The 18332-nt window shown below is 43.6% G+C and overlaps 1 protein-coding gene across 8 annotated transcripts in view; it reads left to right on the top strand.

Annotated features, from left to right (window-relative positions):
• Window positions 1–18332, top strand: part of CACNA1G (calcium voltage-gated channel subunit alpha1 G) — a 574606-nt gene that overhangs the window by 415553 nt on the left and 140721 nt on the right. For 5 of the 8 annotated variants that reach the window (XM_033960651.1, XM_033960652.1, XM_033960657.1 and 2 more), the window contains exon 14: window positions 14354–14422. The exons of the other annotated variants lie outside the window; for them this stretch is intronic. In XM_033960651.1, the coding sequence (XP_033816542.1) occupies window positions 14354–14422 (69 nt within the window). The remainder of the gene's footprint in view (window positions 1–14353; window positions 14423–18332) is intronic. 8 annotated transcript variants of the gene reach the window in all.

Raw genomic sequence — 18332 nt, 5'->3', positions numbered from 1 at the left:
TGACAGGCGAAAAACCGCATTTGCAGTTTTTCAAAATTCGCAGGGGTTCCTGGAATGGAACCCCCGCAAATTTCGGGGGAGTACTGTATACATCTGTGAACAAAAAATATTTAAGATCTTTAAAAAAAAAGATTTAATTAAGTCTGAAGTTTAAGATGATCAGGAAGGGCTTTCCAAAGTTCTGGCCCTTGTACAGAAAACATAGAACCACGTATAGTATCCCAAAATAATTTCTCTAAATGTGGAAGCAATTAAATGATTTTGATTGATGGATCTTAGAGTTCGTGAAGGAGTGTAAGATGTCAAATATCTACTAAGATATAAAGGAACATCAAAATTTAATAATAATTATGGAAATCAACCTAGACACCTAGATTCCATTATACGAGAAGACTAGCTTAACCCACTATCAGCATGCTCCCAGTCAGTGGCGTAGTAAGGGAGGGGGGAAGGGGGCGGTCCGCACCGGGCGCCATGTTGGTAGGGGCTCCAGCACCCCTCCTCTTCTCCGCCCCCCCTCCGTCTGTTCCCACTCCTACCCTCTCCTCATACCTTTGGTTGTTCACCACCACAAGGAATAAACTTCAGTGTTCCTCATGACCGCATCATTTCTGGGTGGCACACATAGGAAGTGACGTCAGAGGGAGAGCTGCCGGGGTCGCGAGGAGCACGTTGAAGTTGTTACTTGTGGCAGTGAAGAACTAGACGGACAGGGAAGGGGAGAAGCGTGCGCGGCAGGGGGGAGGCGGGGTGGAGACAAGGGCGGGGGAAGGGCGCCTCTCACCCTCGCTACGCCCCCTACTCTCAGTTACGCCAGCCTGGCATAACTGTGGGTACATAAAAGAGGCAGGGATGGGTGTAATGTGCAGAAAAGTGTAAGTTACATGTGTAGATGGGAGCCCCTTTCATTTACATGATATATAAACTAGGTAAGTCATTATACTGTGTTTCCCCGAAAATAAGATAGTGTCATATTAATTTCGGGTCCAAAAAAAGCATTAGGGCTTATTTTCAGGGGATGTCTTATTTTTTTTCATGTACAACAATCATCTTTCCCTTACTCTCCTCCACTCCAATTCTTCTTCTTTCCTCTATCTCCCCCCCCCCCCCCATGTGCAGTATCTTTCCTCCCCTGCCACCCACCCCCTGGTGCAGCATCTTTCTATCCCTCCCTCCCATCCCCCTGTGCAGCAGAACCCCACCGACCCTCCCATCGTGAGACTGACATAACTTCACTACGAGGCCTTCTAAAACAGCAGCAACGGCAGCTCTTTTTGGAGGACTCAGAGCAGAGGTATCGCAAGTCTCACCAGGGTGGGGATAGCTGGATTGACAAGTCCAATTTTGGGGGCGAATCGGACTGCACTAGTGTCAGGGAGTGTCGGGGACAGTCGGGAGAGGGGCTTCGGGGGTTGATCTTAACTTGGTCTTATTTGTGGGATAGGGCTTATATTAAGAGCATCTTTAAAAATCAAGCTAGGGCTTATTTTCAGGGAAACAGGGTAGGTGTCCTGCTGGCACTTTTGCAGGCAAGTGATCATATAATCCCCCATGTTCTATATGGCATTCAAAACTGCATATGCAAATTTGGGTATACACCCAACTGGTGCACACAATTTAACTGAATAACAATCCAGTTAGTGCTAAATAATTGGTTGCTAACAATTATTGATGCTAGTTGGCAACAATTTTAATTTACACGTGCATCATGCTAGGCAGTATTCTATAAACATGCTTGCGCCAATTTATTGGCGTGCAACTGAAAAGGGGGCTTGGCCATGAGAGGGGCATAGGTGGGTCGTGGCATTCACTAAAGATGGGTGCACTGTTATAGAATCAGGGGGATCCGCATCTAATTTAGGTGTGAGGATTTACACCAGGTTTCAGACGGTGTAAATCCTTGCGCCCAAAACTGGGCACAGATCATGGCGCCATAAAAATATTCTATAAACAGCGACTAACTCAGAGCGAATAGCACTCTTTTTTTTTTTTTCAAGGCCCAAATTTGGGCCCCATTTGCTCAATCTGTACATTTGCTTATGCAGCGTACGTAAGCGCAGGCATTTACGGCCATTTTCTATAAACAGCGCCCTAATCATGGCAGCATAGCGATGCCTAAGTTTGGAATCTGCGCCAAACTTAATTTTTTTTGAATTGGCTTAATTGGTGTGGTAATTGACCACATTGGTTTTCAGCCAATCAAAAAAAAAATTAAGCCCTTCAAGAGTTTGGTGCCAAACTCTTAGGATGCCTAATTGGGGGTGCCATCCAATGCCTATGTTAAAAATTAGGCATGATTATGGGCAGGGAATAGGCGTGATTGACTTAGGCGTCGTTAGCCTTCCGACATAGGCACCGCCAAATTAGTTGAGTTAAAAGCTATAAATGGCGTGATTCTATAAATGGTGCCTACAATGTAGACGCCGCTTGGCGCCATTTATAGAACCTGGCACTTAGTATATCGACTTGCTCTTGAAGTGTATATGTGAAGAGATAAAATTGGGTTCGTGCCAATTACCGTATTTTCACGCATATAACACGCACACGTGTACAACGCGCACACGGGTATAGCACGCGGGAACAAGGAATTTATGTAAGAAAATTTTGGTATAGCGCGCCCACGCGTATACCGCGCATGCTCCTCATTGAACTTTCATAATTCATGCCAGCTTTTAAGCCCTATTTATCTAACTGTTGCTTCGTATGCAAAATGACTTCACAAGAAATATTAGCTGAGCTATTTTAACTATCAGCAAATGCCGCCGGCAGGGAAATTACCAATGAAGTAATTTTGTTTCCCAGGTTTTCTATTGTAATGCCTATTCTATTGTGATGCGGTGTTTTCTGTCTTGCTGGCGCCCTCCTCCATCTTCCTGTATCGTTCGCTGAAAGCCGCGGGCAGCGGATCCTATGTGCCTCTTGCGGCTGACCCAGAAGTGTTCCTCTGACATCACGACGTCAGAGGGAACGCCTCCCAGCCGCAGGAGGCGCATGGAAGCTGCTGCTGCGGCTTTCAGCGAACACTGCAGGAAGATGGAGGAGGGCGCCAGCAAGACAGAAAACAATTGTATAACGCGCTCACGCATATAACGCGCATGGTTTTGCGCGGTTTGTAAAATCTTGTATAACGCGCGTGTTATATGCGTGAAAATACGGTAATGTGCTGTCAGACTTACCATCTGCCAAATTCTGGGGTAGACAACTCCAGTCCTCAAGTGCCACAAGCTGGTGGGGTTTTCAGCACATCCACAATGAATATGCATGATGTGCATTTGCATATGTCTCATTCATATTCATTGTCGATATTTTAGATCCCCGACCAGCTTGCTGTGTTAGAGGACTAGACTTGCCTATTCCTAGTCAAATGCTTTTGAAATTGCCCTATAAGTGGAAATCTACAATGACAGAACAACTAACACTAGGAATTACAGGAAGAGTCTGGCTCCTTAGATGCTCCCCACCAGAATGGCTATTTGTGCAGATGAGAGTGAGAAATGTGAGTCATAGCCAGATATATTACAGGAAAAAACATGCTTGCCTGAGAAAGTTGGAGGTGATTAATGGCATGCAACAATGGTCTCTCTTGGTTACCTGTTCCTCCTTTTTATTTTTCCAATTGTATTGTGAATTTTCCTGGTGCTTTCTTCAGTCCTGCCATGGAGGCAGGGGAAGGAGGCCTCATCATGTGAGTCTGACATTTTGTTGTAGGCATTTTTTCTAATTTTTGCTTCTTTCTGAAGTGTGTGGCGCAGTGGTTAGAGCTACAGCCTCAGCACCCTGAGCTTGTGGGTTCAAACCCACACTGCTCCTTGTGACTCTGGACAAGTCACCTAATTCCCCGATTGTCCCAGGTACATTAGATAGATTTTTAAGCTCACCAGGATAGACAGGGAAAAATGCTTGAGTACCTGAATAAATTCATGTAAACCATTCTGAGCTCATCTGGGAGACTAGTATAGAAAATTGAATAAATAGTGTGAAAAGTTTCAGCCTCTGATAACCAGAGCAGGTATTGTGATGTCATAATGCCTCATTCCACCAATAAGAGCCAACCTCATCAATGATGTCACAATGGCTTCATTGTCCTTTACTTGGCTCACTTTTACTATATTAGGATTTCTAGAGTGGTGCAGTGGTTAAAGCTGCAGCCTCAGCACCCTGCTCCTTGTGACCCTGGGCAAGTCACTTAATCCCTCTCCCCCCCCCCCTCCCATTGTCCCAGGTACATTAGGTAGATTGTGAGCCCACTGGGATAGATAGGGAAAAATGCTTGTAATTCAAGTAAAGCTTTCTGAGCTCCCCTGGGAGAACGGTATAGAAAATTGAATAAATAAATAATACAAGATCCTGCCACAAGAATGGAGCTAATATTCTTAACTCTGATCGCAACAATAAGATATTGAAGGGAATTGACTTAGTAGAGAAAGAGAGATTGTTCACCCTCTCCAAGGTGAAGAGAACGAGAGGGCACTCGCTAAAGTTAAAAGGGAAAAGATTCCGTACAAACGTAAGGAAGTTCTTCTTCACCCAGAGAGTGGTAGAAATCTGAAACGCTCTTCCGGAGGTTGTTATAGGGGAAAACACCCTCCAGGGATTCGAATAGGGGAAAACACCCTCCAGGGATTTAAATAGGGGAAAACACTCTCCAGGGATTCAAATAGGGGAAAACACCCTCCAGGGATTCAAATAGGGGAAAACACCCTCCAGGGATTTAAATAGGGGAAAACACCCTCCAGGGATTCAAATAGGGGAAAACACCCTCCAGGGATTTAAATAGAGTGGCCTGTTTGCAGGTTCGATGCTCTCCTTCTCTGGCGGGGTGGGCCGGCTCCCGCTGCTGGAGTTCCCGAAGCAAAGTCAAGAAAGTAAAAAAGTAAAAAATAAATAAAAATAAAAATAAAAATAAATAGCTCTAAATTCGAGGAGACCCCGCTGGTTTCGGGGGAGGGGCGGACTGCCTCGCGCTCCCCTGCAGGATCGGGCTCCTCTCTGCTTTTTTCTGCCTTCCTGCTGTTTAAAGTGCAGGCAAGGCAGATCGCCGGTGTGGGGCTCTAAATTCAAGGAGACCCCGCTGGGTTCGGGGGAGGGGCGGACTGCCTCGCGCTCCCCTGCAGGATCGGGCTCCTCTCTGCTTTTTTCTGCCTTCCTGCTGTTTAAAGTGCAGGCAAGGCAGATCGCCGGTGTGGGGCTCTAAATTCAAGGAGACCCCGCTGGTTTCGGGGGAGGGGCGGACTGCCTCGCGCTCCCCTGCAGGATCGGGCTCCTCTCTGCTTTTTTCTGCCTTCCTGCTGTTTAAAGTGCAGGCAAGGCAGATCGCCGGTGTGGGGCTCTAAATTCAAGGAGACCCCGCTGGTTTCGGGGGAGGGGCGGACTGCCTCGCGCTCCCCTGCAGGATCGGGCTCCTCTCTGCTTTTTTCTACCTTCCTGCTGTTTAAAGTGCAGGCAAGGCAGATCGCCGGTGTGGGGCTCTAAATTCAAGGAGACCCCGCTGGTTTCGGGGGAGGGGCGGACTGCCTCGCGCTCCCCTGCAGGATCGGGCTCCTCTCTGCTTTTTCCTGCCTTCCTGCTGTTTAAAGTGCAGGCAAGGCAGATCGCCGGTGTGGGGCTCTAAATTCAAGGAGACCCCGCTGGTTTCGGGGGAGGGGCGGACTGCCTCGCGCTCCCCTGCAGGATCGGGCTCCTCTCTGCTTTTTTCTGCCTTCCTGCTGTTTAAAGTGCAGGCAAGGCAGATCGCCGGTGTGGGGCTCTAAATTCAAGGAGACCCCGCTGGTTTCGGGGGAGGGGCGGACTGCCTCGCGCTCCCCTGCAGGATCGGGCTCCTCTCTGCTTTTTTCTGCCTTCCTGCTGTTTAAAGTGCAGGCAAGGCAGATCGCCGGTGTGGGGCTCTAAATTCAAGGAGACCCACTCCACAAACAAAATGGAAAATTACATATACAAAACCACACTTGCCATCCTAATACTTTCACTACTCATTTCCAACTGGCAAACCACAGGATATCACCTATCACCCATCCCAATTCTGACAACAACCTATAGACAACCACAACCGCCCAGAAAAATCCACACCACGAGAACCCTAACATCCTGCCCACTAACCAGCCAAGACCACATTCCTACCACCTGGGGAAAAAGACATCCACCAAAGCACAAGACTACTACTCAAAAACAACTCACTCCACCAAAAAATATCCTCTACCTTAATTGCAATCCTAATTCCAACACAAAATATACCTTATTAACCTGTGCCTACATGAATATAAGATCAATCAGCCCAAAAGCAAACCTAATTAAAGACTGGCTGACTGAAGAACAACTAAGCTGTCTCTTCCTAGCCGAAACCTGGCTAACATCCAATTCGGACCCTTGCATAACCGAATTCTGCCCCAAAGGGTATAAATTAGAGCTGGTTTGTCGAGAAAACAAACGAGGGGGAGGACTAGCTATCCTAGTACAAAACAACCTCAACCTAAAAGTTCTACACAAACACTCAACCCCTCACTTAGACCTTCTTGCATGCCAACTCTCCGACAATACACTCACAGACACCTTGAACTGTCTATTATGCTACATCACTCCAGGAAAATGGAACACTTCAAAACTTGAACTCGAAGAATTCATATTCCAGAACTCCCTAACCTCCACATACAATTTGCTCCTAGGAGACATCAATCTCCACCTCGAGGACCACACATCCAAACAAGTAGACGATATACTCTCATACCTCGACGCCCTATCCTACCAGATCCTCAATCCTGAACCCACGCACGAAAAAGGCCACCAACTTGATATAGCAGCATTCACGTCTCATAACATCCACACCCCAAAAATTCATATCACCAATGGTACCTGGCATCCCTCTCTTTGGTCAGACCACCACAAATACACTTTCACCATCAACTGGCCTCAAAATAACACAAAACCCAAACCACAAAAAACAACCTTCAAATCTAGACAGAAAATTGAGCCTGCCACATTCTGGGATAAAGTGGACCCTATAATCGCTCCCCTCGACCCAACTGACTTCGTAAATCACTGGCGCATCCTAAGTGAAACAACCTTGAACGAGCTAGCCCCTGAAAAAACCAAACATAGAACCTGCAGATCCTCAGACAAGTGGTTCGACTCCGAACTCCTCCTACAAAAAAGGCTTTGCAGACAACTTGAAAGATCTTGGAGAAAAAAGAAAAATGATCAAACCAAATCCGCTTGGAGAACCCAAATCAAACTATACAACACCAAACTTAAAGAAAAACGCAAAACATACTATTCTAAACTAATTGGCACAAACACCTCTGATACAAAAACACTCTTCAACTTAGTAAAAAAACTTACGGACACAAACCCATTCCTTGCCACCCAAGGCAATAAACCACCAACAGCTTCTCAACTAGCAGACCACTTCAAACACAAGATCACTACAATCAGAAATACCTTCAACAACTCAACCACCAAACTCTACGAGATAACAACCCCCACAACGGAAGAAGCCATATCTGCAGACAGAACATGGACCACATTCCCAACCCTACAATGGTCAGATTTGAACCGACTATACAAAAAATACAGCCACACCTCATGCGACATGAACTACTGCCCATCGTATCTGCTTACAAATGCCTCCCTTAAATTCAAAACCAACCTCATGCAATGGATTCAAAGCACTCTCACAGAAGGTCAATTCCCACAAGATCTTGGAGAGATCATAATCACACCCCTACTGAAAGATCAAAAAGGTCCTATAGACGCTCCTACCAACTACAGACCTATCGCTTCGATCCCATTATATGTCAAACTGATTGAAGGACTAGTGACTCAATACCTCACCAACTACCTATTTGACCATAATATACTTCACTCCTCTCAATCAGGATTCAGATCTCACCACAGCACGGAAACACTACTAGCAACACTACTAGACATAGCCCGACAACACCTCAGTAAAGGACACAGGATTCTAATTATCCAACTAGATCTTTCCGCCGCCTTCGATCTAGTCGATCACACCATATTACTCCAGATACTTGATGCAATCGGGATCTCAGGGATGGTTTACAATTGGTTCCAAGGATTCCTTAAAACAAGAACGTACAGAGTTAAGACAAACAACACGAAATCTAACCCATGGTCAAATCCATGCGGAGTCCCGCAGGGGTCACCGCTGTCGCCCATTCTATTCAATCTCTTCATCTCCTCCCTCGGCACCACTTTAGACGACCTAGGTGTAACATCATTCAGCTACGCAGATGACATAACTATACTCCTCCCCTTAGAAACCAAAGACCACACCTCAACAGGACACCTGGAAATAATTCTGGATGAAGTAGAAAAATGGATGACAAACCACAAACTGAAACTAAACTCGGACAAAACCAAATTCCTAATGCTTGAAACGGACAAAAACCCATCCATAACAGACCTAGAAATTAAAGCAACCAAATACCCAATCCAGACCTCACTCAGAATCTTGGGAGTGCTGATAGACAGATGCTGCACTATGCAGACCCAAATCAACAAAACTACCCAAAAAGCATTCTTCACAATGCGCAACTTAAGAAAAATAAGGAAATTCTTTGACAAAGAACACTACAGGATAATTGTACAATCCCTGGTACTAGGTCTCGTGGACTATTGCAATATCCTTTATCTACCATGCCCCACAAACATGATCAAAAAACTTCAAACTGTTCAGAACACAGCCCTTAGACTAATTTATTCACTCGGAAAATTTGACCACATCACCAATGCCTACCTAGACTCACACTGGCTACCGATTCGAGCCAGAATTCAATTCAAACTATACTGTCTACTCTTCAAAGTAATTAACGGTACTGCACCCACCTACCTAGATGACCGCCTAAACCGTAACCTTCCAACCAGAACAAGAAGAACACTGACATCATTCGCATACCCACCACTCAAGGGTACTCACCGCAAAAAGCTTTACGATAGCCTCCTGGCAACACATGCTGCAAAACTCGAACCCTCCATCACCAGATTGTTAACCACAACATCAGACCTCAAGACATTCCGTAAAGAAATCAAAACACTGCTGTTCAAAAAGCATATACAATCTACCTAACCTCCCTCACCCCATCCCCCAAGAAACCAAAACACTACCGTCCAAAACATCTTCCGATGTTACTAAGTCTTTACTATCATTCTGTTATTAAGTCTCTATCCTCAAACTGTATTCTCTATTGTCATGTACCATCCTGGAAATGTCCAGTTCTCTTCTTATGTAATCCGCTTTGAACCGCAAGGTACAAGCGGAATAAAAATCACTAATGTAATGTAATGTAATGTAATGTAAATAGGGGAAAACACCCTCCAGGGATTTAAATAGGGGAAAACACTCTCCAGGGATTCAAGATAAGGTTGGATAAGTTCCTACTGGAACAGAACATACAGCTAGACTCAAATAGGGCACTGGTCTTTGACCTAAGGGCCACTGCGTGAGCGGACTGCTGGGCACAATGGACCACTGGTCTGACCCAGCAGCGGCAAATCTTATGTTCTTAACAGGCTTTTCATTAACTAACACAGGTAGCATTCAGGCCAGAAAAGTGGTAACCTTTCATTTCAGCGTCGCTTGTAGATGGCGGCTCGAGGACAGCTTAGGGGGCCTGGACGCCTTGCAGGGCGCTCTCTGTGGCTGCAAATACAGAACAGGAAACAGCCCCACCCAGTTATTATGCTGTTAATGAAAGGGCCCTACGGCTTGAAGCCCTTTTGTGCTTTTATGGCCTAACGAAGAATTTAAAATATTTTATTTTAGACCCGTAATAAACAGTCCACTCCCACTATTCAGCCACAGTAGTCAGCATTTGATTGAACTGACCGCTGCAGTTTATGCGCCGGTACCCTGATACCAGCCAACAATGAATACCTGGGTGGAATCTTGCCACAATCAGTTATCGAGATGTTGGTAATGGTACCTAGATAACTAACCTGCCTGTACTAACTGGACTGAAAATCATTGCTAACTGGGTAACTAGAAACTCTGAGTATAGTTTATTAAAAATTTGATGGAACACTTCTCCTGGGATACAAAGCGTTGTACATTAAAAAAAATTCGTATAAATAGTGAACAAACAGCAATTATGGACATAGACTTTCCACGAGTGACATACGAGGTTGAAGTTGCGACTTGTAAACAATAGGATAGAAGGGAGGAACTACAATTTATTAAAGAAGCATATAAATGGGAAAAACAATAGGGGGAAATGTGTGAGGTCAGGTACTAATAAAATAAATATATGTATGTGATAAATTAATTATAGAAAACCAATCAGAACCCAAAATGAGGGAGAGAAAACAAAAGCTAACTGGAAAAAAAAATCTCCCTACACCCCAAGAAAAATAAAGGGCGAGGGGGAGAGACAGCCCAAGCCAACGCCCTAACGCTACCACATGAGAAAATAATTAATAATAATAATAATAATAAAAGGTTGCCCTCAGTCACACAGCCTGCAAAAGGGGAAACCCCTAAAGCTCCGGCTGTCACTGGCTTACACCCAAAAGGGTGTTAACTGTGAAACATCCCCGGGCACCCTTTGTGTGAATTTTAGTGGTGAACCAATACACAAATGTGTTAAAGGTGAAAACAATAAATGAAACACACTCAAAAAGTCGTTAAGGCTGTCTCTGCCCCTCATGTGACTGGTTTGCGAATGACGTCCCTCGCTGCTGCAGTTTAAACATTGGAGGCGTTCTCTTCGGTTCAGCGCTGTTTTCAATCTTGCTTTTTCATCTGAGGCTGGTGATTGAGAGCCCGCAACAAAACAGCATAGCCGGTTCCTGAGGAAGGGCGTTCTTTTACCCCCAAAACGGAGTCCCGTTGGATGAACTTTGTTTCTCGCTGGCTGTTTTTTCTACGGAGAAGCTAAGTACTTCCAGTTGGTAATTATTTCATCTTTTTTGCATCTTAGATAAAAACATAGACGTTGTTTTTTGGCCCCCTGGATGAGGGGCAGAGACAGCCTTAACGACTTTTGATTGTGTTTCATTTATTGTTTTCACCTTTAACAGGCTGTGTGACTGAGGACTCCCTTTTATTATTATTATTAATTATTTTCTCTTGTGGTAGCGTTAGGGCGTTGGTTTGGGCTGTCTCTCCCCCTCACCCTTTATTTTTCTTGGGGTGTAGGGAGATTTTTATTATTATTATTATTATTAATTATTTTCTCTTGTGGTAGCTTTAGGGCGTTGGTTTGGGCTGTCTCTCCCCTTCATCCTTTATTTTTCTTGGGGTGTAGGGAGATTTTTATTATTATTATTAATTATTTTCTCTTGTGGTAGCGTTAGGGCGTTGGTTTGGGCTGTCTCTCCCCTTCACCCTTTATTTTTCTTGGTGTGTAGGGAGATTTTTATTATTATTATTAATTATTTTCTCTTGTGGTATCTTTAGGGCGTTGGTTTGGGCTGTCTCTCCCCTTCACCCTTTATTTTTCTTGAGTGTAAGGAGATTTTTATTATTATTATTAATTATTTCCTCTTGTGGTAGCGTTAGGGCATTGGTTTGGGCTGTCTCTCCCCCTCACCCTTTATTTTTCTTGGGGTGTAGGGAGATTTTTATTATTATTATTAATTATTTTCTCTTGTGGTAGCTTTAGGGCGTTGGTTTGGGCTGTCTCTCCCCTTCATCCTTTATTTTTCTTGGGGTGTAGGGAGATTTTTATTATTATTATTAATTATTTTCTCTTGTGGTAGCGTTAGGGCATTGGTTTGGGCTGTCTCTCCCCCTCACCCTTTATTTTTCTTGGGGTGTAGGGAGATTTTTATTATTATTATTATTAATTATTTACTCTTGTGGTAGCGTTAGGGCGTTGGTTTGGGCTGTCTCTCCCCTTCACCCTTTATTTTTCTTGGGGTGTAGGGAGATTTTTATTATTATTATTAATTATTTTCTCTTGTGGTAGCGTTAGGGCGTTGGTTTGGGCTGTCTCTCCCCCTCTTCCTTTATTTTTCTTGGGGTGTAGGGAGATTTTTATTATTATTATTATTATTATTAATTATTTTCTCTTGTGGTAGCGTTAGGGCGTTGGTTTGGGCTGTCTCTCCCCTTCACCTTTTATTTTTCTTGGTGTGTAGGGAGATTTTTATTATTATTATTATTATTAATTATTTTCTCTTGTGGTATCTTTAGGGCGTTGGTTTGGGCTGTCTCTCCCCTTCACCCTTTATTTTTCTTGAGTGTAAGGAGATTTTTATTATTATTATTAATTATTTCCTCTTGTGGTATCTTTAGGGCGTTGGTTTGGGCTGTCTCTCCCCTTCACCCTTTATTTTTCTTGAGTGTAAGGAGATTTTTATTATTATTATTAATTATTTTCTCTTGTGGTAGCATTAGGGAGTTGGTTTGGGCTGTCTCTCCCCCTCACCCTTTATTTTTCTTGGGGTGTAGATAAATTAATTGTAGGCATCTTTAAAAAGAAAGCTTTTTAAACTACTTTTGAATTTATCCAAGTTTTCTTCAGTTCTGAGGTATAAAGGGAAAGAGTTCCAAATTGAAGGTGCTGCAACCGAGAAAATAAAGAGTACGACGGGTGCCAATTACTTTTAAGGATGGGATATTAAGAGAATGTTGTAAAGCTGATCTTAAGGTTCTAGGAGGATCGTAAGGCATTAATAATCTATCTATAAATGCAGGAGTATTAGTCTGTAAAGTTTGAAAAGTTAGAAGAGCAATTTTGTAGGTATTCCGATGCTGGATCGGCAATCCAATGGGCTTTCTTTAACAAGGGGGTGACATGATCAAGTTTTTGGGCACCCGAGATGATTTTGATGGCTGTATTTTGTATGAGTTGCAGGCGCCTAATATCTTTTTGGCATGGGCCTTTATACAATGAGTTGCAATAATCGATTTTAGATATTATAAGGGAGTGAATTATGATATTAAGAGAATTTGCGTCAAGAAGAGGGACCAGAGATCTTATCATCCTTAGTGTGTAAAAGCAGTTTTTGACCAAGGCACTGATTTGGGGGACGAAATGAAAGTGTATTATCAATGAGGACACCTAATATTTTGGTCGTAGGAGTAGATGCAAGAGGAATTTTATCAATGAAGACTGGTGCGGCTAGCTGTAAACCTTCTTTCCATGAGAAAAGAACAGTATTTGTCTTTGAAATGCTTAAAGAAAGCATATCCACGTTTAGCCAGTCGTGGATTGTATCTAATTTACAGGCACCTTTTCCATAGCCTGCTAAAACTGACCCCTAGTCCCCAAGTTTGAATGAAAGAGGCCACGCTTGCACATCAATGCTACCTTTTTGTATGTATATTCTGTGAATGGTTGCAGGAGGCCTGGCTATTGTGGGGTGGGTCTGTAGGGATCACCCCACTCCTGAAGAATGGCCTAGTATTTGAATACTGGCACCATTGTTAAGCAGATGAATACACTAGCGGGAAAGCAAGAAAGATTTTCTCTTCTCAAATATATTTTTAATACCATATATACTCGAATATAAGATGAGATTTTTAGGCCAAGTAATGGCCCCAAAATGGGGGACTTGTCTTATATTTGGGTCATCATCCACCCGCCCCCTCCTGGACATTTTGCAGGCCTCCACTGGGCCTGCCATATGGCCTGGTGGGGTGGACTGAGACAAGAGAGATCCCTCCCGTCTCCTATCCCGGCTGACACTGCCAATTTTTTTTACCTCCCTCCCGCCTCCCCCCCCCCCCCCCCCGTGTACCTTTTTGAATCCCTGATGGTCTAGTGGTGTACCGGGAAGGAGTAAGCTTACCACGCTCCTGTCCCGCACTGAACCCCTCCCAGAATGGCCCCCTCGAGTTCTCATGGCCCAGTGTACCAGGCATGAGCAAGCTTTTACGCTCCTGCCAGGTTCAGAGCCGCATGCTGAATGGCTGCCATGAGTTCTCACAAGGCCTGCAGGACATCGGGAGAAAGGGGGGCTAGGTGCAGAGCCTGGCAGGGGAGGGAGTAAGGGAGGGAGCAGGGCACATGAATATTAACCCCTCTCCCTTCTTATATTCAAGTCAACCTTTTTTCCTCCTTTTTAGGGGGAAAAAGGGTACCTCATCTTATACTTGGATCGACTTATATTCGAATATATATGGTATTCTGATTCATTATGAATATCCTTAAAAGGGATAACGATAAAAATGTTTATTGTTTTTTCATTTGAATACAAGATGATATGACAGGATGACACCAATTTTTGGTATTGAATAGAACCTCTTAATCCTGAAGAGTCTATGGTAGTCATCTCAACCCTCTCAGTTCTTCAAAGTAATGGAGGGTCCTTTCCTACTCTGCTCTTTCCTTGGCGACCATTTTAAGTACTCACTCTAAATGGCGGTGTGAAAATTGATACCACATTTTTCCTTCAGGAAATATCCAAGCGGGAAGACATGAGTGGGCAATTAAGCTGTATTCAGCTGCCTGTCGACTCGCCAGTGGTACGTAACAGCTTGGCATGGATTCACAACACTTTGGTTTCGTGAATGTCCCTGTGGTGATTGATCACACCGTGCTCTCACTGTCCACATCGTGCTCATGTGTGTTGAGTTTTTTTGGTGTTCTTGGTCTTATGTGCCTTCAGCCTTTGATCAGTTGCAGAGAGAGGAATGTTAATTTTAGGCTCTTTGATCTGTCCGCTTCCCCTCTTTCGTATTTCACTAAATGCAAAAGATTAATGATAAAAAGCTTGAATGAGTCAATCCTCAAGGGCTGCAAACAGGACAGATGTTCAAGATATCCCCAATAAATATGCATACAAAAGATTTTCATATAGTGGAAATAGTGGGCATGCAAATTTCTCTCATGCATATTCATTAGAGATATCCTGGAAATCTTCCATTGTATGTGGCCCTTGAAGACTGAATGTAGACAAGCTTAACATAGATTCTCTAGAAGGGATGGTGAGATTTTCCAGGAATATTTGTGCAGGTTATACCAATTTGTGAGTGGTGGGGTAGGGGAGACCCTGAGGGGCAGGAATATGAGGGTTCCTTGGGGGCAAGAGACATGTTCATATTGGTGAAGCCAAATATAATGGGAATTATATATTGAGGATAGAAGTACGATGCAGTATCACAAATACCATATCATAGCAATATTACTGCCCCTACTAAAAAGTGAGATTAGAACGGAATGGCAGGAAATAATCAGAGCAGTGGCCAGAGATGCATTTTCGACACAACGGCTGGAGGTCACCTGCTGACCACATTTAGAAAAACATAAATCTCACTACAGAATGATAAACCAGCTGCAGTTCTGAGTTGTTCAAATCCAGCTGTTTGGGAGGAATTAGTCCACCTCTCGCTCCCAGATCCAAACCACTACAAAGCTCAGCTTTTGGATGAGTTTATAAGCATTGGCAAAGCAAAACAGCTTGAACCTCAGATGATTGCCGAAAATAATTAGGAAGACACTTTGGAGTCAACTGGCCCATTTTCAGTATAAATCCACCTCACCCGGGTTATTGTGTTTAAGAGATCTCTTTCCCATTAAAAAAGAGATAGAGAGAGAAAAGACAGAACTAACTAGGTCTGAAGGGGGATAAGATCAAGCTTCATTGTGGACATCTGTGTGGATCTGCGCCCTGTCATGAAAAGCTGGCTGCAATGAATGATGATAAGTTTGGGCACATCTTCCCCTCCCCCTCCATCTGTCAGTTGCAGCCATCACTGTGTTGCCATTCCTCTTAGATTTTAACGTACCTTTCTTTATCACGAAGCTCTGAGTTTTACTTTAGCATAAAGACCTTGATTTTGGAATCGCTAGGTTCACTGAGGATTTGCTTCCGTGCACTGCACAGTACCCTGTCCACTGCGTAGTCCTTAAAGCTTCCTCCGAGACTGCAAAATTGATATGGGTTTTAACTTATTCTGTCATCACCCCTTTCTCCCATTCAGAAAGGCAAACTGGGAGTTCAAGACCAGGTAATGAATTCCTCTGAATCCTATTCCGCGTATTTTGCTTGCAGCGATCCATAGATGCCACTTATAGTGTGAAAGGATGCTGCATGAGCTTTAAGGGCGGGGATATGCCAAAAGCAGATGGAGTTTGGTGCTGTACAGATCAAGGTCTCACAAGTGCAACCAACCGTTCCCATGCTGTGATTAAAGCATTTATTGATTTCAGCCCATTTGATGAATTCTGTCCTTCCCTAAATATCTTCTAAGCCGTGTTCTAAGGAACACGATTGAGCTTGATGTGAACATTCTAATGGAAGATCTCTTACCTTACTGTGAAGTGAGGTTTAACGAGCAAAGAGCTGAGAAAATGGAAGATAAATTAATCATTTGAGATTTGAACTAAATCCAACCAACCTATGATTTTCTGTCTCTTGATCTGTCGGTGGAGTCATAGAAAACAAATCTTAGATAAAAACATAGCACTTGAATGACAAATTCAAAAGAAACAAAACTGGGAAGGGTGAAAAGAGTCCAGTTTTCAGAGCTCCTATTTCATATCTGCTGATCGCTATGACAATTGTTACCAAATGAAAGGTACCCAAGCACCAAACTCCAGTATTAGTTGAGAATAGGGTAACCATATGGCTCCTGAGAAAGGAGGATGGATTGAGACATCTGGTTTTTACTTCCAATGAAAGCAGTGGAAGTAAAACCTGGATTTCTCAATCCGTCCTCTTTTTTTCTGAAGCCACATGGTAACCTTGGTTGAGAACCTGATCCAGTCTTCACTAGAGGTGGTGGTTTCCCTATAAAGCCTCGATTGCCCGATAGCTAAAGTAAAATTCCGCTCGGCTTCTCTGTTTTCATCTACATTGCCACAATCTATATCACACACCAGTTGGAATAATGAGTGCCCTTTGCCAGGCTTGTGGAGCTTAATTGTATAACAGGTTGTCTAAGTCGGGAAGCCAGATTGGAGCCTGTTTTACAAAGCCACGTTAGTGCTTATGTGTCTTTATAAAATACCAGCAGAAAAGTTGCCAAAAATCATGGCCAAAATAATTTATACCTTTCACAACTTATGGATGTACATTATGGCCCAGATTCTATAAACGGCACTAGAAGTTAGGCACCTTGGTCAGCATGCCTAGTCAATCTACAGTAGGTACCTAACTTAATATTTTAATTAGCTTAATCGGTGCTGTTAATGAGCAATAATGAACTCATAAATTTGCAAAAATTAAAATGAATTGGGTGATACGTGAAGAACTCTGTAGGCACCTACAACTTTCAGGTAGGCGCCTAGTCCAAGGCACCTGCCAGAAAGTGGGTGTGGTTAGAGACAGATCGTGAGCAAATCTTGGATGTGTTTTGGGACAGATTCTATAACGGGGTGCCTAAAATGATAGGCGCTAGAGAATGACACGGTGACAAAATTCATCACCGTTCCCGTCCCTGCGGATAACCGCGGGAAACAATCTTCATATCATTCTTTAAAGAGAGAGGGAAGAATCAGAGTATGAATGGCCACAACCACTGACCTTCAAGCTTTGCTTTGAAGAATGCTGGTGTAGAAGGACTGAAGTTGAGATAGACACTGAAGAATGACAGTCTCTGGTATCCAGAGCAGATATTGTGAAGTCATAATGCCTCATTCCACCAGTGCCTAAGAGCCAATCACATCAGTGATGTCACAATGGCTTCATTATCCTTGACTCACATAAGAATCAGAGTATGAATGGCCACAACCACTGACCCGCAAGCTTTGCTTTGAAGAATGCTGGTGTAGAAGGACTGAGGTTGAAATAGACACTAGAAAATGACATGGGATTATTTCCTGCGGTTATCCGCGGGGATGGGAACGGTGATGAATTTTGTCACCGTGTCATTCTCTAATAGGCGCTTAAAGTTAGGCACCTATTTCATGTCAATCACACTTAGGCGCCCATTATGGAATTAGGCGCCAAGGCTTTAGAAGCCTACATTATAGGTGCCTAAGTAGAGAATCACGCCTATTGGTGCCTGTCCTTCACCCTTAAACACCCCTGCTTTGGAGTTAGGCGCCATAACATAGGCACTTGTCATGTAGAATCGTGCCTAAGTAGATAGGTGCCTATCAACCAATTCATTTTTATTTTTTCCAATTGTGAGTTTATTAAAGCTCATAATTGAAGCCAATATACTAATTAAATGAGGTGCCTATCTTTTAGGTATCATTTATAGAATCAGAGCCTATTATTGCCCATGCGTTGCCCCAGCTATGCCCCTAAAAATGCCTACAACTAGATTGCACACCTACTTATCATTGTACACGTGGGGTAATTTTGTGTGTACAAAGACATATAACTAACAATGGAGGAGTGGAGGGAAATCAACTGCTACTATTATATACTCTACACGTTGAACAAATCACAAAACCGTCACCAGCGTTAAAGAGATTGAAAGAAAA

The sequence above is a fragment of the Geotrypetes seraphini genome, chromosome 10 (genome assembly GCF_902459505.1).
Source record: "Geotrypetes seraphini chromosome 10, aGeoSer1.1, whole genome shotgun sequence".
NCBI classification, from domain to species: domain Eukaryota; kingdom Metazoa; phylum Chordata; class Amphibia; order Gymnophiona; family Dermophiidae; genus Geotrypetes; species Geotrypetes seraphini.
The sequence above is the reverse complement of the archived record's forward strand: the minus strand, read 5'-3'. Positions and strand labels throughout refer to the sequence as shown.